Genomic DNA, 21589 nt, shown 5'->3' with positions numbered 1-21589 from the left:
ACTGTGTTGATTGTTGTTGATTGTTTAATGTTATGCACCACCCGCCATGACAAATCCCTTCATATGTGCAACATACTCTGACAGTAAATGCTTTCTGATTCTGATTCCTGTCTATCGATTAAATCTGTCGATCGACGTTTTTACGTCATTTTGTTCAAAAGATTGATGCACCTTCAGCAGTTGAGCGTTTGAGAAGCACCAAGGAAGCTTGCGAATACATTTTATATTAGTTTTCATTTAAATTGAATTTAGATCTTTAGGTCTAAAGCTTATTGATCTGTTTTATTAATAATTTTCTATCTAATATTATTTTATTATCTCACTTAAATTGATTTGGCCTCGGAAGATTTAACAGCCTGATGTTCATTTAGTAAATGATGGTCCATTAACCATGCTTTAGGGCGGGGCTACACAGTGATTGACACTACCACGGGGTTGTCCGTTCTGGGAGTTATCCTGGTTTTCATCTTACAACTGTGACCCTTTCACGGTGAGTTTTCACTTCATGAAAGTTAATTGTAAGATTTCCGTCACCTAAATATGTCTTGTTCAGCCTTTGGTTGTACTTAGCTCCACCCTCTCGTGTCACTTCTGGTTGCAAAGAAACAAGATGGCGCGGGTCATAAAACAAGATGGCGACAGCCAAAAACACAAGATTGGTGATGACAAAAAACAGAGATGGCTACGGCCAAAAACCAAGTCTGGGACGTCCAAAAACTGAAGTAAGGACACCTAAAAGCAGAGATGAAGAGGTCCAAAAGCCAAGATGGGAACTGCCAAAAACTAAGATGGCCCAAGATAAATTACAAAGAGACGCAAGATATTGCGACTTGCTTAGCCACAGTCCTTCTGGCTCTCCGGTACTGGTCTGCTGCTTCGGGACCCCCGACCAAGCCCCAAAAGGTCTCCTTCTTCAGCTCGACGGCGTACTTCACCAGCAGGTTTTTAAGTTGACGCAGCAACAGGCACCATTGACCTCCCGACCACACCTCCGAGCTGACGACTCCATAATGGAGGTTTAGAACATGGCCCAATCAGATTCCATGTCCCTAATCTTTCCTCGCAGACACTCCTTTTGATCCAACTCCACACGACCCGATGATCAGCTCTGCTCCTCTCTTCGGCCGAGTGCCCAAGACATACGGCCACAAGAAGAACATCGGTCTCTGGCGTAGGGTGTTCTGGTACCAAGTACACTTATGATTCACCTTCTGCTCAAACATGGCGATTGTATCGGCTGATCCATGACCAACAACAGAGGTCCAACAGCAAAGCCCGCAGGCTCAGATCAGACAAGCCGTTCCTAAATCAGCCCGCACAAGGTTTCTCCACCGTTACCCACGAGAGCGCTGAGGTGTCCCAGTAGACTATAGGGTCCCTAGATGGGATCCTTTCCAGGATGCCACCCAGAGACTCCAAGAAGGAAGCATACTCTGCAGCTGTTTGGTGCTTCAGCACAGTCAGAGATCCTTGAGAGTCATGAGGTTTCCAGTTAAGGAGTCACCTCCGTCAGACCACTTTCCATCCATCTCTGAAAAGGCCGATCCAGATTCCTATTCCAGATACCAGATTCTGGACCTTCTGAATCTCCATGTTTCTCACACTGGCCAGATCTGCGTGGTGTTCTCTGCAGTAGCTTGGGGCCTTAGTCCACGTCATGAAGTTGTTAATGAGGACAAATGTCTCATTCGGGCCTTGTTTTAAACCCTAACCCTAACTGAAAAAAGTCAAATCTATGAGCCTCTGCTGCTCTAAAACACGCCATCCATGTTTCAAAAACCCAACCATAGCTACAACTCTGATAGCCTGGTGGAAATACCACCAAATAACTAACAACACAATCTCACCTACTGAATACACTCCCATTTGGAACAACACTGACTTTTTAATGAATAGATAACCACAACATTTTGTATGCACCTCCAACACATCTTCCATAATAACACCATACATGACAGTATACCTCGGTTCAGAAAAAAAGGGAACAAGACCTCCAAATCATCCCCAGTGCCGACTTCTGGAACCAAATCTGCAAGAAATTCCTCTTTATATCCTCCAACAGAAACATGCAACTCATTCAACACAAGGTTCTTCACAGAGTGCACTACACAGGGGAGAGAATGTTTAAAATGGGATTCACAGACTCTGAAATTTGTCTGGATTGCACACAAAACACCACAGACACCGATGCATGCCACATGGGACTGTACACCAATTAAGTTGTGACATAGCGGACAACCTCTCTCTCCTTTTGGGCTGCCTCATCCCACTCTGCCCTCCTCTCCGCTTACTTGGAGATACATCCAACAGAAACAATGCATCCAATAGAATACTCTCCATAGAAAACAATCCTCATTTTATTCATATATTTATATTTGACCTTCATTTAACCGGAGGAGTTCATTGAGAACCAGTTTCTCATTTACATAGACGACCTGGCCAAAAAGGCAGCAACAGGAGGCAAGTCGTTACAAAACTAAATATCAACAGAGACACAACAGAGACTCACAATCTCATGCAAAGGTTACAGCATCATAATATGCAAAATATATAAAAAGAACAAACAGCTGACTGCGACATAATCTGGAATCCTTTTGTCATTAACGTATAAACTCCACACGGTCTTCATTCATCACCTCTTTTTGCCTGTCCACCATCAACCATCAACCATAAACCATGACACACACAGTATAATAAATTATACAAATTGTAGGTCAAATTTGTGTTTTTTAAATATAGAATGCACCCAGTAACATGTGCATATGTATATAATAAAATATGATGAAATATCTGCTCCCTGCACGTCCTCTCTGCCTGTCTGCACGTCTCAGAGGCCCGGACCCAATGTCCCCTCTAGAGCCTCAAACCCTGAACCCTCAAGGACGCAGCTTCTTTCAGCTGAGACTCTGAGCTACAGTCAAAACCGTTCTCTCCTCGAAAAGACCTGGAGGAAGTTATTCATGCTTTTATCTCCTCCAGGCTGGACTATTGTGATTCTTTGTATGCTGGAATCGGCAAAAAACTTCTATCACGCCTTCAGTTGGTGCAGAACTCTGCAGCGAGACTTTTAACTGGTACATTTCACGGATCTCAAAGTCCCTTCATTGGCTACCTGTAGAGTACAGAATTCATTTTAAAATGTTATTTGTTTTTAAGTGTATCTGTCTGACCTGCTGCTCCACCTCACCCACTGAGGTCTCTCGGCCAACTGCTTTAATTAAGTTGTTCCAAAAACAAAGAAGACACCCGGCCCACCGGTCCTGCTCTGTTGCCGCCCCTAAGCTCTGGAACAACCTTCCCTTAAACAATATTATAATGTTAAAGATGGGAAAATAATAACAAGATATGAAAGTCTTGCCTGACACGACGACGATGCTCAGAAGAAGTTTGTCCATCCTCGTCTCTTCTCTGGTCCTCTCTGTCAGTCGCTGGCTGTAGATGTGCAGCTCATGCAAACTGATGGAGCCATTATTTGCCTTATAATTAATATTATAATGATGTAATAATATCTGACTGTCCTCTGATGTTTGATGGTTCAAACACAACGACTGACCATTAATTATGATTTCATTTCTTTCAAAATAACATTTTCTTTGATGTTTTCAAGAGTTAAAAGTCAACCTGCTTCATACAATGACGACAGCGTTTTAGTTTCATTATAAAAACTTTACTGAGCATTAAGAACACAAACAACAGACTTCTTACAACATGCTGACATATACTGATAATATTTACACCAGTTTCTGTAAAAGTGGAACAGACCTGAAGTAGCAACAGAGAAAACGATGACGTCTAAAATAAGTTTCCTGATTCACCTGCTAGAAAAGCCAAACGGTCACATATTAAAGTTCATTGTACAATATTTACATTCATTAAGAAAGCGTAAAATAGAAGAAGACTGCTTTCTGTTCAGCACAGAACGGCACTTTGGATAAAAACCTGATAAATAACCTGAGAGCCAGAAACCATGTGGACCAGATCACTGCTCACTCATTATTACCGTTAAAATAAAAACTAGGATCGGTGTTTGGCGTCTTCTAAACGGCACCAGAAGGACGTTTTACTGAGAATGTTTGAGTATAAATCTGATGCTCGTTATCAGTGTAGTTGTTAGATGACAGTTTAAACAGTTCATACGTCGTCTTCACTGCTATAATTCATAATGATGCAATAATCATTTGTTCACGACGGCATCATCTGAAGACGTCAAACATATTTTCTTGCTGATCAGACGTTCCTTCCTTCGTCCCAGCGTCTCTGAACCAACCAGAGCTACACAGGATGTGATCAGTGTTTGATATCTGAGACAACAATGTAAATTAATTAGGATTAGAAAATACACACGAGCCCCCCGTTACAATAAAGAGAGAATGATTATGTCTCGTTTCATCCTTTCCTTGCTTTGGTCACATGACACAATAATCCAGGTGAAGGGAATCTGTTAGAACGTCTGTGTTACTCTGAACCAGGTCGACAGAAACCAGATCCCCCCAGAGGTGAACATTTAAAAAAAGGCCTTCAGAGACAGAAGCAGTCGATCACGGAGCGGACAGGAAGGACTGGACGATCGCCGAGACGCCGATGAGGAACAGGAGGGGCGTGGCCTGAAGGAGAAGGGCGGAGCTCCTTAGCCTCACCTCCACAGGTAAGTTGTTGCTCACCTCCTGCGCCTGCAGCAGACAGAAGCAACAGAGCACAGAGTCACAACATCTCCATCCACCTGTTTCTACAGGATGTGCAGTTTGCAGAACAATTGGAGGCAAAGATGACATTTTACAATAAAAATTGTTGGATTAATAAAAAGACTCTGAATTTCTGTCACACAGGACGTCGTTTGACGACGTCTGATCAATCACCTGATCGACCAACGATCCGGCTCTCAGACCATCGGTTGGATGGAGTCTGTCAGAACTTTTTGTCGGCTGTCTTCCGCGGCCTGTTCTAAACTGCAGTAGTATTTCAATGGTGCGGTTGAACTTTAGTCTTGAGACTGTTGTAACATAAACCTGAACAGACAGGTCTGCATCCATCCAGTTGTGGCTGCACATAATCATTTTTTTCCCCTTTTCATTTCCGTTCATAGTAGAACTGAACAAAGTTGCGCTGCCTTTCTGTCTGTCTGTCAACACCGTAGAGGACGCGGTGGTCTGGATGAATAAACTTTACTGTCACCGGACCGAACCGACCAACGGTTCAGTCGACTGATCCGGACGGCGTAAAGGTTGCAGCTTCTGTTTGTGCATGAAGGCAGATTAAAAGTTCACACAACGTACAAGATGAATCAAAACTAAAGTCGCTGTCCACGTCTCAGATTTCTTTCTGCAATTTAGATAAGGTGGCGACTCGTTGACGAACATCCAACCAATCACAGCTTTGCAGGCGGAGCTTGATGCAGCGGGGTTGTTGCTTTCTGCACCTAATTTGCATGAAGACATATTTTTTCGATCTGAACACAAAAATTATGCAAAAAAAAAAAGAGGCTTATTTTTCTAAACAAGGTTCATTTTTCTGAGCTTTCGCCAGACGACGTGAGGAACAGTTTGAGGAGAGTCAACATGTACGTTGTACAAAACCTCACAGAGGCTCTGTGGACAGAACCACGACGGCTGCGCCGGTCAGGATATGAAAACACTGACTACCCAAATGTGGTCAACCCCCACCTTTGTGCTGCTGCTGCGCCACTCAGCTCAGCCCCCACCTTTGTGCTGCTGCTGCGCCACTCAGCTCAGCCCCCACCTTTTCTGATTTTGGATCTCAGCAGCGCTCGTCCCCGCGTCCGCGGCCACGCAGCAGGTGCTTCCTGCCCACATCCGTTTCTAGCGGAGGACTGGACATAAGCAGTGACGTTCGTTCTGTCTTCTGTTCAACTGTTGCTCTCTTGCTTAAGCTTTGGACCTCACGATTTAAATAGGTATTCTCTATTGTATTGTGATTTCACACTTCTCTAGCGGTATTAACTTACATTTCAACCTAACACGACTCTCTAGAGGAACTTTCCCTCCAGTAGTCTGACTATCCACTTATGTCATACTTGTATGTTGTGTGTAACACAGAACGGTTCTCTGCGGGTACTTCCCCTGGTAGGAACCTGTGTGTGACATAACTTGATTAATTTTTAATAACCTGTATTTTACTTTCATAAAATAAATCCAACAACCTCTGAAATAAGAGGTTGTAAATCCACAAAACGAGGGGAGTCCAGTTTTTTTTAAAAAGCACTTTTAAGTGCTTGGTCCACAGCATAACAAGGCGCAGAACGCATAGTGGAGACATTTAGTTCAGACAGACAGACAGACAGACAGACAGACAGACAGACGGACAGACGACAGACAGACAGACAGACAGACAGACAGACAGACAGACAGACAGACAGAGAGACAGACAGACAGACAGACAGACAGAGAGACAGACAGACAGACAGACAGACAGAGAGACAGACAGACAGACAGACAGACAGACAGACAGACAGACAGACAGACAGACAGACAGACAGACAGACAGACAGACAGACCTTGCTCCTGGGTAGTTTGAAGGCTTTGACGTAGTTGAAGACGTTGGCAGAGAACGGACGGATGGATTTCAGGAATGGTAAACCATGAACCACGATCCTGAAACACACACAAGGAATGTAGATACAGTGGAGCAGAAATCTGGTGCTTAAAAAAACTTAAAATATTATAAAAAGATAATGAATAAAAAAAACATTCAGAAATATCGAACAATATCGAAGATTTATTTTCTCTCCCATCACATCTCGTGCTGCTTTACACTTATTTCTCTTCACCACACACACACACACACACACACACACACACACACACACACACACACACACACACACACACACACACACACACACACACACACACACACACACCTGTCAAAAGCACAGTTGGTGTCACTGGAGACGGTGGTGTCCACTTTGTCTTTGATCAGCCAGTAGAACCTGGAGCTGTTGAACAGTCTGATGTGTTTCTTGTCGCCTCGGGTCACGTAGGCACAGCTGGCGTGGAAATCTCCCAGGAACATCACATTCTACACACACACACACACACACACACACACACACACACACACACACACACACACACACACACACACACACACACACATCAGAATTGTCATGCTAAAAGTCGTATTATCATGATAATAAAACTTTCCTGAAACACTACTATTTGTGCAATAATCTAGTATAATTACTTCTCACCATGAAACCTTAGAGTTATAACAGTGATCTGTCTCTTGCAGCATTGAATAATGAACCAACATATAATAGACTAAAAATACTGTAAACAAACAGACAGCATAATAGTTGTATTTTAATACTGTATTTTTGACGTTTTGGTCCTCATTCATGAGGTAAAAGCAGGCGGCATCCTCCGGTTCTGAAGAGTTAAACCTGCATTCTCTCTAGTGTCCACCAGGGGGCGACTCCTCTGGTTGTATAGAAGTCTATGAGAAAATGACTACTTCTCTCTTGATTTATTACCTCAGTAAACATTGTAAACATGAGTTTATGGTCTCAATCTCTAGTTTCAAGTCTTCTTCAATACAGCATGATGTTCATTTAGTAAATGATGGTCCATTTAGAGTCACACAGACCATAAAGCAGGGGATGCTTTAGGGGCGGGGCTACACAGTGATTGACAGGTCGACACCACAGCGTTGTCCGGTCTGGGGTTTGTCCGAGCTTTTGTCTTACAACTTCAACCCTTTAGTTAATTGTATGATTTTAGTCATCTAAATATGTCTTATTCAGCATTCGGTGGTACTTAGCTCCACCCTCTCGTGTAACTTGGCGACGGCCAAACACCGAGATAAGGAGGACCAAAAACCAAGACATGGCAATGGCTTTAAGTTGTTCCTGTTCCGATGTGAGGGTCCCGGGACAGAGGACGTCACATGTGTACAGATTTTAAAGCCCTCTGAAGCAAATTTGTGATTTGTGATTTTGGGCTTTACAAAATAAATTGAATTGAAATCTTACGAAAAGTTAATGTTATGTTTTGTGCGCTCGCCTATGAATGTCCATCAGAACAAGCAGTCTGTGCGCCGACACGAGCCCCTGCAGTGCTGAACCTATTGTTTAGGCAACTACCTCGTTGGGTTTAGACAGAGGACCAGAGACTCCCCCTCACCACCACTGACGTAAAGCAGATGAAACTTTCGTTCATATTAAGTTTGAGATCTGACGTCTTCAGTTCCTCACCGTGTTGTTCCATTTCTCGCTGACTTCTTCAAAGACGTCGTAGAGCCGGTCGATCTCCTGGACGGCCTGATTGGGATCAGAGTGCAGAGGAACCAGAATAAATGTCTTGATTGCTGCAGGACGAGAAGAAGGAAGAAAGGGAAGGAACAACAAGAACAGGGAAGGAAGGAAAGAGGAATGAGGAAGGGTAAACGTCAGTCATGTACACCACTGTTGAAAAGTGTTACATTGATGTTTGTCTTCTTACAATAATGACTATTCTAGCAGATAAAAACGGAATAATTCAGACACTAAATGTTTTGTTTGAATGTGAAATAGTTTTTCTTTCCCACAGTGTTACATGACGGCTGGTGAAAACTGTTGAATTTCTCGTTGAAGTAGTTTCATTATTGAACTCTAAATATTTGTACACGGTCTGTTAATTCCAGCTTGTTCTAGGCTGCTTTTATTGTGAAACTCTTGCCACTGAAACAGGAAGCTGTTCCCGATTAAATCGATGCTTCCAGGTCCTTTATTCTCCTCTCAGGAAACTGTTGCTCAGAGGTTCTTTGTTCTTTTTCAGTTGTCAGCCTGCTTGAACCATTGAACTGTGTTTTGTTCTCCATCTACTAAACTAAGAGACTTTCTCCAAGATAAAAGCATCAAAGACCATTTGGATGTAGAAAGTCTGTAAAATGAGTTCTGTTTTGTGTCGACTCACCAGTTTTATGGCTTTGGAACTGAACGGAGAACGGCTCTCTGACGAAGGAATTTTTTTTTTGGTACTGATGCTGCCCCGTCACGTTCACATTCTCCACCCTGTTTGGAAAGAAGAAGAAGAAACAGAAATCATATTCACCAGATTCACCGGCAGCAGAAGAAGAGAACTGCAGGTAAACCCAAGAAATGTTTCTTCTTCATTTATTTTAAGAACATCACTAAACGAATATCTATTTTATTTGTATCTGACTCAGATCTGGCTCCCAGACACACTGGAAGGACTTGTGATGTCTTTTCATTGATTGTCATGATCGTATTGTAATTCATCCCACAGGCTGGGAGACTATCCAGGTGTGTGCAGGTGTGTGTTTCTCCTCCGGGACTAGCGCTGCGTCTTACCTGTAGATGAAAACGTAATGCTGCATGTCGACGGCAGACTTTCCCAGACTCTTACTGGACACTGACCGGTAGGTGTACTCGTCATACCTCAACACAACACATGGACAAACAGAAACAGTTGATTGCTGAAATAAAGCAGGAAGTCAGCGCTGAAAACAGGAAACAGTCCCACAGGGGGGGGGGGGGGGGGTGATATATGCTGTTTCACTTCTGTTTCAGGCTGTTTGTGTTTAAAAGTTAAATGTAAAGTAAAATGTATTTTCCACAAAGATCACCCCAGAGACAGATATTATGGTGTGTGAGTGTGGACACAAGTCAAACACCAACCTGAAATATGACCAAACCTAAATCCTGATCTAAGACGTCCTGTTTAAGAGAGGGGGCGTGGCTTATCGGCCTGAAAGCCGTTGAACTGTCCGTGATATCTGGGACTTCCACAACACGTACTGAGCAGAAATAGAGGTGGTTTTTTCCACGGTTAATGGCGGACAGTGTGTGTTCACACCAAACGCGATGCACGCTTAGAGGGACGAGTGGCGTTCAGCCTCACGAGATCAGCAACAACAGGTCTGTGATGCTCTTAGAGGTCCGGGGCTGCAGCGCCACACTGATGGATCAGCGCGTGTCTGCCCTTCACTGAGAGGCGTGGGTAAACCCGCTGAACCCCACTCCTGATATTAGTCCACTTATTATTTTAATTATGACTTTAACAGCTCAGGGATGTTCAACCTGTTTGTGCACTTTGTGAAGATGTGTTGCTCTGTGAATGTGCACTGAGGCTCTGTTTGTGATTAAAGGGTTGGAAATTAATGCTTTTTAGTTTTTAGTTTTTTTTATCCGATTCATCGATTAATCGAACAAATAATCGACAGATTAATCGATTATTAAAATAATCGTTAGTTGCAGTCAAAGTAGCCTCTCTGCACGGCCCCGTGGAGGACAGGAACTACATTTTGTGTTTTTGTACTTTTTACTGCACTACAGTTATCCAACAGCTGGTAGTTACTTTGAACGTAAAGGATTGATGAGATTACAACATATTGTTAAAAAGTTAACCAGGGGTTCCTGACTGTTTGGGCTTGTGACCAATTACAAAAGAATGCCTGTAGTAATCGGTAACACTTGCTTGTGTCTCGTCGTCATGTTTCAGATGTTCCTCCAAAGAAACGTTTCTCACAACAAGCTTCTCACGTGGTTTAGTTTCAGTAACAACAAATAATCTGATTTATTTCAGAAACATCAGAAAAAGTCCAAGTTTGTTGTTCTTCTCTGGATTAATCATCTCACGGGGCCTCAGATTTATCTCGTGACACTTTGGAGGGGCCCGAACCCTCGGCTGGGACCAACTGGACTAAACCAGCTGACTGTATATAAAGCAGTGTTAACTGGCTCCACCTGGAGCAGCTACAACAGTAACATTGATGTTTCCGCATTAAGATATCAGTCACAGGAGACATTTTACTGACAATGACTACATTGTTCTATCGGAGTACTCCCCCAGTTAGCTCCAGCATTAGCTTTAGCATGTTTTCCTTTAATAATGACCAGTTTGACAAGACGTCTCACACGGATCCACACATGCACAACAACCTCTGTATGTGTAGGAATCATGCTTTTTATCACATGTGGATTTATGGCCTTTACCTTCAGAATGGTCCCGGGGACACCAACGGACATGCATTTGTTCAGTAAGACGAGCGCTTGCAAAATCCCACGTTTTCCATTAGCGTAGCCAACTAGCTCAAATCTATGAGCAGCCTGGAACCAGCCACCAGAGATAGCAAATAAAATGATATCCCAACACATCAAATCAGAGACAAAATCAGATTGTTCAATGTTAGACATCACCAGAAGGAGAGCAGCTGCCTGCTGAGAAAAGCAAACCTTCTTCCAGTCATGCAATTGGGGTTAAATTGGGTCATTTCTAAGGTGGAGCCAAAAAACATTAAATGTACTTTAGAAATTATTATTTTTTTGATATTAGGAGTATGGCATAGAGTAGAATTAGTACTTGACGGACAAATAGAAACAAACGGAAGTGTGGGCGTTAAATATCATTCCAGAAGATTACTTTCGTTAATATACTCCAGTAAACGTACATACGAGTAGTCCTGTAGGAGTAACAGGGACTTAGTATTTCTAACATCCTATAATACACCTTTTTTTCAAATCTGTTCATCCACAAACATCAAACAAATGTCGGACACTTTCTAATGTCTCCGCCATTCCTGCTGTAAACTGTGAGAAAAGTCTGTTCAGTGATCGTCTTTCTGATCCACCTCAGGACGGGTTCACGTCTCATCAGCCTCACCAAACATGCATTCAGCGTAAGTTTGTGAGTTCTGATTTAATTTGTTGCTTGATTATATTAATTGAGTTCAGCGTCTGCCTGTCCTGGATGTGGAGTCCCTCTAGGCGTCGTACCTGGTCCACTACCTTTCACACTCTGTGTGTCTTTTCCCAGCTTTGGAATATTGATGTCTGAATGAAAAAACACCAAAATGTTGTTTGTTCATAAGATGCCGTGAGATTGTACAGATAACCGTATTCATGTAATGTATATTATACTGAATAGTCAAATAGATGAACTGAATTGTGTGTATAGTATGTAAACTAATACCCGTTGGCTCAATCATGGCACAATTAGATGCATTATTATAGAAACAAATATCCCAATTTAACCCTTTCATAATTAGGTGTAACACTTTATTTTGGTAAATCTGCTCAGTTGACTCGTCCAGTCGTATCTGTTGAAACAGACGTCAGCCGAAGTGTTGCAGAGTTACTGTGACAGCAGCTACACAAAACAAAGTGTTACCTATAGAGTGCTGCAGAAATGAGTCTTAAAACCCTGAACTGAGTCTTCTGGTTCCCTCGTCTGGAAGTCAATGAGTTGTTATTTGTATCTAGTTTCTGGTTGGACGACTGAAATAATGTCCGTCATTCACAAAGCTTAAGCTTCTACATTTTTGTTCTACGATGTAAAATACGCAAGTAAATACCCCAGTGGCGACTTTTGAAGCTCTTACGTGTCGTAAAACTTCGTGGTCGCTAAATGAGACTACAGAGGTCGTCGGTCACATTAAACATCATTATTACGCCGAACACGGAAACTCTTCTACTCACTAATCCGCCTTCACAGCCTCGCTGTGTTTATAGTTGCACTCTTAAAAAACATCTATTCCTAAACATAACCAAGTGTTTTTAAAAGTTTTATTTCACAATCTTAAGCTTGTTTAAAACTGCAAACATAGAGGAGCGTCATGGTTTGACGCATAAAGCTATGTTAGCTTCTTACTTCTGGAGATTCGGTGTTCATTTGTGGAGATTATCTTGCAGAATAAAAACGTGTAAGTAGCATGAACTCATATTTGCCACAGAGCTTATTTTTGGCCGTAACGTGATGAGAACACGTCATCCCTGCAGCACTCTATTGTTACAGGCATTAAGGTTAGTAAAGGGGGTAAATAAAGGTGACTGAGATGATTAATAATGATTAGATGATCGTTATACATGCTCATAAAATCCACTGTACCTGTCAGTATCCCTGTTGGAGGCAGACAGCAGACACACAATGATCACCATATTGTATTAATACACATGGTGTTAGTATTACTGTCGGAGTACCTTTTATAAATCCATTCCTTTAGTCGGTGACGTTTTGTCAGCATCCAAATAGTCAAACATGAGAGAGAATTTACATTTGATGCTCTTTGCAAAGTGCCATTTAAATACTTCGGCTGTTGAATAAAGAAGCATTTTATAAAGTATTTCGTACTTTCATCTGTTCTCTGAACGAACAAGGATTTTGTATGTTGTGTTGTTTTTGAAAGACTTGTAATTACTGACACTGACTTGGTTGGTAACGGTCTAATTAATGAGGCGAAAGACTTCCTAAATGGTTCATAAATGAATCATTGTGAATATGAACTATCAACCAAGAACAACTTCATCTTTTGTAAAACAAAGTCAAAGGAAATGTTACACGGTCTATTAAAAGATGAATTATAGGTTGTAGCTAACGGCTCTAGAGCTCCAGACCTCCAGACTACAGACCTCCAGACTACAGGCCTCCAGACTACAGGCCTCCAGACTACAGACCTCCAGACTACAGGCCTCCAGACTACAGACCTCCAGACTACAGGCCTCCAGACTACAGGCCTCCAGACTACAGACCTCCAGACTACAGGCCTCCAGACTACAGACGTCCAGACTACAGACCTCTAGACTACAGACCTCCAGACTACAGACCTCCAGACTACAGACCTCCAGACTACAGGCCTCCAGACTACAGACCTCCAGACTACAGACCTCCAGACTACAGGCCTCCAGACTACAGACCTCCAGACTACAGGCCTCCAGACTACAGGCCTCCAGACTACAGACCTCCAGACTACAGACCTCCAGACTACAGGCCTCCAGACTACAGGCCTCCAGACTACAGACCTCCAGACTACAGGCCTCCAGACTACAGGCCTCCAGGCCTCCAGACTACAGACCTCCAGACTACAGGCCTCCAGACTACAGGCCTCCAGACTACAGGCCTCCAGACTACAGACCTCCAGACTACAGGCCTCCAGACTACAGACCTCCAGACTACAGACCTCCAGACTACAGGCCTCCAGACTACAGACCTCCAGACTACAGGCCTCCAGACTACAGACCTCCAGACTACAGGCCTCCAGACTACAGACCTCCAGACTACAGGCCTCCAGACTACAGGCCTCCAGACCTCCAGACTACAGGCCTCCAGACTACAGACGTCCAGACTACAGACTTCCGGACTACAGACCTAGAGACCAACATACCTACAGACTATAGAACTACAGACCTGCAAGCTACAGACTGACAGACTACTGGCCTCCAGATTATAGACCTCCTGATTTACAGACTTTTGACCTACAGACATACAGATTAACAGATTTACAAACTGCAGATTAACATAATACAGACTAGACGCCGACAGATTTACAGACGTTCAGACTACTGACCTCTAGACCGTCAGAATTACAGATCAACAGACGAACAGACTACATACCTACAGATTAATAGATTTAAAGATTTGCAGACCACATACTACAGATGTACATACTACAGACCTACAGACCTACAGACCACAGACCTACAGACCTACAGACCTACAGACCTACAGACCTACAGACCTACAGACCAACGGTCCGTGCAGAGAGAAACAGGGAAAAGCAGCAACGAGTGAGCGTGATCTGGTTCGGTCATTTTCTCTGTACCTGTTGAGAGAAGCCAGCAAAGTGCTGATGGCTCCAGAATCCATCACATTCTGCAGGAGACAGATATCACAGCGAGACACAATCTGCACACACACACACACACACACACACACACACACACACACACACACACACACACACACACACACACACACACACACACACACACACACACACACACACACACACACACATTAATGCATTGGACCAGTGGTTTTTATTCTGAGTTAGTTTCAATGAACACAGACTCTATAACATTTGCAATTTGCTGTAAGTTTTTAGATGTTGTGTTCCAGGACAGCAGGAGATACTCATTTATCTTAAAATCCCGCTAAAGAACATCAGGATCTTGTTTCAGCTTTTCAGTAAGAAAGTATCTTTTTAAATTCACTTTTTAAACCAACTGTCTCCACAGAGTTTATCTCCAATAACGACCTCCTCGAGACAGTCGATGTAGTAAAAATAAAAACACAAACAACCTATAAACAATATATATTTGCAAGCTGAAATATCCTCATCGTGTGTGTGTGTGTGTGTGTGTGTGTGTGTCCTACCCGTTTCACGGTGTGTAGCACTCTGGAGTCGGATGCTTTCGCGGAGTCAAATCTCTCCACATTGTAGGCGCAGATCTTGAATTCTGAAGCCGTGAATACCTCGACCAACAGGGTGAAGAAAGAGAAGAGGAGGAGGAGGGGAGGAAGACGAGGAGAGAACATCCCCATGGTTGGACTGTGGAGAGAACAAAAGACACACAGTGTCAATGATGTGGTTTCATGTGTAGAGGACAGAATAACTAAATAAAGCTATGAAGTAAAAAAGGTTTTTCCTGAGCTGGAGCGTGGCCCTCAGGACAGACAGAGAAAAGATCGTAAAGCCCAAAGTGACAGTGAGGAACCTTTAACTGGTCCTGAACCAGTCTCAGTGTAGTCCTGATCCTCTATCAGACCTCCATCAGTAAAGAGACCATCAGAGAGAAGATGGTCTGGTTCTATAGAGTTATTCTTGATGCTCGTCATCGGAGCCACCGGGTCGGATTCTGGTGAAACCAGATGAACTTATGCAGGTTCACCAGAACCTCCTTCAGCTCAGACTCCAGCAGAGACCTGGTCCACTGTGGACAGACCCAGATCCTCCAGCAGAGACCTGGTCCACTGTGGACAGACCCAGAGGGAAGGGGGACACGGGAGAACAAGGGCTGAGAGGAGCAGACTGTCAGACCTGCTGCAGTAACATGAGAGGTTTTCTAAAGGTGCTCAGACACACTACCGCTTTAGACCACAGGGGGCGACAGAACCAACACATGATGAAGGTTTCTTGTAGTCATTTTGCTTTAAATGAGCGTTCTTATACTTAAACTACATTTTACTGATTTCTACAATAAACTAGTGTCCAAAAACCCCAAACCGATGAAATAGTAGGTTCACTGTCACTGATGGCTGGAAGTCAGTCTGTTCCCTGAATGTGTGAAAGAGGAACAGAGCGGACTCACTCACTAAATATAGAACCAGAGAATGTAGAGAAACCTGTTTTTTGTGTTTGAAGGTTGTATTTGTCAGCAGCTCACACTGATCCACATGTGCAGCGAGTGTGGAAGAAAGATTCACATTAAAATCAGACTTAAATGTTGTAAATGCTTTAAGTGCACGCAGAGTTTATTTGGGCTTCTCAGTGTTCAGCTGTATTCACAAATGTTATGGTAGTAAAGCTACGAGTCACAACTTAAGTATACAAATATTAGCATCAAAAAATAAAGTACTAAAAGTAAAAGTACTAATAATGCAGAATACTACATGTTCTATTATAAACATGGATGTGTTGAAGTTTCATTTGAATGACTTTATATACACGTCTGTTGAGTTTCCCTCCGTGATCAATAACGTCTTATCTCAACCGATACAAACACAACGTGAGTTATTGATCTGAACCTGCAAAGAACTTCTGTTTCTATGAAGAGTTCACGTCGTCTTCCTGTGAAGGACGATCGACCCTTCAGGGGTTTTAACGTGTTCCCCTTTCAGGACTCTGAAGTCCTCCACTGACACAAAGCGCTTCACAGACAGGAAGTGGAAAACTACTTTGGACTGATTAAATGTAGAAGATGAAAAGGCGTTCTGCAGCGGAGCAGAAACACACACAACCACAGCGGTGAACTTTGACAGCGTTTCTCACGGGTTACCGGTTCGACTGGTCTGGTGGAGGAGCAGTGTGAGCGTGCTCAGACCTGCAGGGTGAGAGACCGAACAAGCTGAACAAAACCACATCATCTCAAAACAAAGAGATCATGATGTCAAGTGTTGGAACGAAACCACGAAGTCAGTTAGAAATCAGTTTGACTCTAAACACAGAGTCTTCCTAAAAGAGTCAATGTCTTCAAAATGTCTCGTTTTTTCCATAAAGAAATGATTTAATGATTATTCAATTATCATAATATTTAGTAATTTTCTTTTCTAATTCACAAGTCGACTACTCGTTATTTGATATCTAGAGACAAGCACTTTAGATGTTACTGCAGCAGGTCTGCCAGTCTGCTCCTCTCAGTCCTGGTTCTGGTTCTACCGTGTCCCCCTTCCCTCCAGCGGGTCCAGCAATACGTCCTGGGTCTCCAGCAGAGAGGAGAAGCTCTGCTCCTGGAGGAGGAGGAGGAGGAGGAGGAGGAGGAGGAGGAGGAGGAGGAGGAGAAGCTGAGCTCTCCTCCTCCCTCCGGAGCTCTGGGTCTGGGTCTGTCCACGGTGGACCGGTCTCTGCTGGACTCTGAGCTGAAGGAGGTTCTGGTGAACCTGCATGAGTTCATCTGGTTTCACCAGAATCCGACCCGGTGGCTCCGATGACGAGCATCAAGAATAACTCTATAGAAACAGACCATCTTCTCTCTGATGGTCTCTTTACTGATGGAGGTCTGATAGAGGATCAGGACTACACTGAGACTGGTTCACATAGAGGATCAGGAATACACTGAGACTGGTTCATATAGAGGATCAGGACTACACTGAGACTGGTTCAGGACCAGGTAAAGGTTCCTCACTGTGACTGAAAGATGAAGCAGACTCTCAGTCCAGCAGTGAGTCAGTTGAGACCGTTTCAGGTCTCTCAGCCCGTCCCAGGTCTGGAGGTGGAGGGACCAGTAGAGCGACTTCTGTTCAAACACGCTCAGCTCAACACAGCGAGTCGGACCTCCACGTTTACTCCGTCACCTCCAGTCATCCAGCAGAGAGGATATGCAGAAGTCTGCAGGAGCTGTGAACACGCATTCTAACAAATACAGCTGCACAGTAGTGATAAAAATAATAACTACATATATACACACTGTAGTATAATATATACAGTATATATATATAATAATAATCTGTATTGTGTTCACAGTAAACATGATTTTACTGCTCATGGGGTTAAAGATCTGACCTGTGAGCAGCTTTGTCGGCACTATTCAGAGGAAGTACATGTGTTCTCTACGTCTTCAACACATAAATCATTCTTAATATTACACTAAACTAAACTAGAATTACCGTTACTCCACAAACCAGTCAAAAGTCATCACTTCATCATTTCATCCTGTATGAACTCTGAAGCTCACGGTGAGGTCACCGTTGAGCTTTGACCTCCAAAACCTAATCAGCTCATATTTTGAGTCCATTTGTTTGAAATCTGAAGAACGTTCCGTTCCAGCTGCTCCTCCGATTTCACGTTCATGAGAACGGACCGGACGGACGGACAGTTACACTTTTAAACGTTTCTTTACATTTGTCCTCACTCATCTCATAAAACAGGTCACAAAGTGTGATCCCATGAATTCTCTTCACTCTGTTGTGAGCTGGAGGACGATCACATCAAAGTGCAGCTCGCTTTAAAAGCCACTTGTTGACGCGTCGCCCACACGTACGTTAACGCAAGAATATAACGAGGCTCAGAATACATTTCTCATTCATTCGAACATTAAAGTCTTTACTCTCTGCACAGAGAAGGTTCAGTCATCACAACAGAATGCGTACAGCCTCCGTGAGGAGGAACCAGGTGTAAAGAGAACAAGCTTTCTTCATACAGAAGGAGCGACGGTGGGGCCGATGTTACAGACGTTTAGGTCTCAGGTAGAAACGATGAAGCACAGGACGGCCTCGGTGCTGCAACATTGTCATGCAACACAGTTAGTCATCTCCGTCTCTGCACAACGGAGACACGGTGTTCAAGTTCAACTGAGTTCAGAGCAGAAGTACTGATGTATGAATACAATAGACTGAGTAGAAATATATACTACTTAGAAATGAGCTATTCCCAAAATGATTTTCTGATGGATTAGTTCTGTGACTGAACTATTTAGAACTGAATTGTGGCGTTTGACTATTTGTTTGTATTGAGGATGTCGCCACAGCCTGCAGTGGGCGACTGTGGCGAAGTGGATAGCCGGCCCGCCCTACAATCAGAGGATCAACGTTCAATCCCCGGCTCAGGCTCCACTAGTTGCTTGTTGATGAGCAAGACACTTAATCCCATAATTCTACAAGCTTACGGTGTAGAACTGTTCAATAACTGTGACGTCTGCTGGCTAGCAGTGGTGGACTGGCCAGTGGAATTTTAAAACTGTGGACGTAATCATCTTGATGTCATCCATCGGTTTGTGGACGTTTTGAAGCCTCAAGTTCGCCATGTTGGTTTTTTTGTACTGAGGAGGAGTGACGTAGAGTCGCCTTTTACGTCTCTGGTAGAGACCTGTCAATCACTGTGTAGCCCCGCCCCTAAAGCATCCCCTGCTTTATGGTCTGTGTGACTCTAAATGGACCATCATTTACTAAATGAACATCATGCTGTATTGAAGAAGACTTGAAACTAGAGATTGAGACCATAAACTCATGTTTACAATGTTTACTGAGGTAATAAATCAAGAGAGAAGTAGAGTCAACACTCACTCCGTGAAGAGGACCTGACCTAACGAAAACACAACGATTCTTAGTTTCAGGTGATTCTACACTAAAGAAAACATAGTTATTAATATTATATTCTGCTAAGAAATGCCCCTAAATGCTTCACACGGCTCCTTTAAAGCCTTTTCACACTTTACAGTTCAGAACTATGTGAATGGGTCACTTTGCTCTGAATGTGCCGGTTGTTGAGGCCAAAGTCACCAATTAACACGGAAACAAGTTAATCTTTAACACCGGTTGACTTTAAACATCTGAAACCGCAAGACTTTAAAGTCCGTCTTGTAGGCTACAACAGACTCGTCATAGATTTGTAAATGCTGCTGGACTCATTCTGGTTGTCTAAACACTATTTAAACCCAAATGACTCAACAGCTGAATCCGTAAAGAGAAGAACTAAACTACTACTTAGTTATGTGAAAGAACACAAGAGAAATGTATTTGCACTAAACCAAACTATCTGGATGAGTTTTTTAAGCAAAATTACAAAAATATTCCCAAAGCTTCTTAATTCAGATGATTTGCTGCTTTACCTGGTTATGTGATAATCAATCAGTTTCATCTCTCTGACAGGCAGTTTGATGGCGTCGCCATGAGCTACAGGAAATACCAAAGACTGTATATAAGAAGTGGGCGTAGTACCGGATCGGTTATCCGTTGGTAAGTGGACTGACGTTTTCAAGCCTCGAGTTCGGCATAATGGCCGTCGCCATCTTGTTTCTTTTTTAAACCAGAAGTGACACAAGAAGGCGGAGTTAAGTACTCCCAGACCGGACAACGCTGTGGTGTCGACCTGTCAATCACCGTGTAGCCCCGCCCCTAAAGCATCCCCTGCTTTATGGTCTGTGTGACTCTAAATGGACCATCATGTACTAAATGAACATCATGCTGTATTGAAGAAGACTTGAAACTAGAGATTGAGACCATAAACTCATGTTTACAATGTTTACTGAGGTAATAAATCAAGAGAGAAGTAGAGTCATTTTCTCATAGACTTCTATACAACCAGAGGAGTCGCCCCCTGGTGGACACTAGAGAGAATGCAGCTTTAACACATGAAGCTTTGACTTCACTCTGCAGAAACGCAGGTGACGATCAATTCTCACAATACTGACATTTTATAGACCGAACAGTTAATCAGTTAACAGCAAAAGCAATCTGTAGCTTAATGCATGATGAATTGATCGTCAGTTGCAACTCTACATATTTATTTTAAACATATTTTGTAACAATACCAAACATGTCAGGTGGAATTTTGAAGAAAGGTGTACAACATAACACACAAGACATCTACAACAGTGACGTCTTGGAACAAACTGATGACGAATGTATAAATAATAATGTACCAGTGTGTTGAATAGAGTTTAGAGGAGAATAGAGCTATGAAAACATTAAGACAAACAAACACTCCCTAATGTGGGTCACACACTGACACACACACACTTCACCCACCCCTTCAAACTTGAAATCGGGCCCACACACACTGAGCAGGTCCAGCAGATCCTACTGGTCCAGTCCCAGTAAGGAGTGCTGGTGCTGCTGGTTTTCTTACCTGTTCAGGTGAGCGGAGGGTCGACCGTGTTGTCTCTGAGTTTACTGCTGCTTCTGCTTCAGGGTGGCGGCTCCAAACCTGCTGCTGTCACTTCACACTCCTCTCTTTCTGCAACACCTTCCTGGTTTTGCAAGGTTGGCCACGCCCTCCCGTGCTGCTGCATTCAGGGCCCCGTGGGAAAGACAGGATGTTTGCCTTTGCGTTTTGTAAAAGTGGAAGAACAGGATGACACCCGGTTGCTCAACATTTCCCCACATCCACGTAAACTCCAGTTTGAACATGTTCATATTCGTCGAGCTATGAGCCTCATTCATCACGACATCACAGACATTTGTTTGGTCAAATTAGCTGATGACAAATTTAGAAATGAATAACAAGGAAATGCTTCAGTGGTCCATAGGCCCAACCACCATTGTGGTACCTTTATTCCTCGATATATATGTGACTTAACAGACGTTTATTTAATTGAAAATCAATTGTTATTACTTCCAAGTTAGCATGGTTTGCCTTTCATATGAACTCAAAACGTTCACAGTTTGACTGTGTGTAAGTTTATGATGGAGAGCAACAGCTT

The 21589-nt window shown here is 43.2% G+C and overlaps 1 protein-coding gene across 3 annotated transcripts; it reads right to left on the bottom strand.

The window, feature by feature from the left end:
• Window positions 1–3651: 3651 nt before the first annotated feature.
• On the bottom strand, window positions 3652–21130 carry LOC306704550 (deoxyribonuclease-1-like). 3 transcript variants are annotated; one of them, XM_079170941.1, is made up of 10 exons: window positions 21016–21130; window positions 15108–15282; window positions 14554–14636; window positions 12843–12854; window positions 9308–9394; window positions 8910–9007; window positions 8210–8322; window positions 6878–7035; window positions 6512–6608; window positions 3652–4670 (listed from the first exon to the last, which is right to left on the bottom strand). In XM_079170941.1, exons 2-10 carry the CDS (start codon window positions 15273–15275, stop codon window positions 4539–4541), a joined length of 948 nt encoding a protein of 315 aa, XP_079027067.1. In that variant the 5' UTR covers window positions 15276–15282; window positions 21016–21130; the 3' UTR covers window positions 3652–4538. The 3 variants fall into 3 exon arrangements, with proteins under 3 accessions (XP_079027067.1, XP_079027068.1, XP_079027069.1); XM_079170942.1 differs by lacking the exon at window positions 21016–21130 and adding an exon at window positions 17576–18448; XM_079170943.1 differs by lacking the exon at window positions 12843–12854.
• Window positions 21131–21589: the final 459 nt, after the last annotated feature.

This window comes from Pholis gunnellus (assembly GCF_910591455.1).
Source record: "Pholis gunnellus genome assembly, chromosome: 2".
NCBI lineage: Eukaryota > Metazoa > Chordata > Actinopteri > Perciformes > Pholidae > Pholis > Pholis gunnellus.
Note: the sequence above shows the minus strand (reverse complement) of the source record. Positions and strands in the feature narration are given on the sequence as shown.

Bases quoted from the DNA above. Each gene is read 5' to 3' on its own strand.
- LOC306704550 (XM_079170941.1), bottom strand. From the start codon at position 15,275: ATGGGGATGTTCTCTCCTCGTCTTCCTCCCCTCCTCCTCCTCTTCTCT. The intron at 14,637-15,107 runs GTAGGACACACA...GTGTGTGTGCAG, and splicing joins TGCTACACACCGTGAAACGG to ATTGTGTCTCGCTGTGATAT. The intron at 9,008-9,307 runs GTAAGACGCAGC...CTTTCCAAACAG, and splicing joins CATTACGTTTTCATCTACAG to GGTGGAGAATGTGAACGTGA.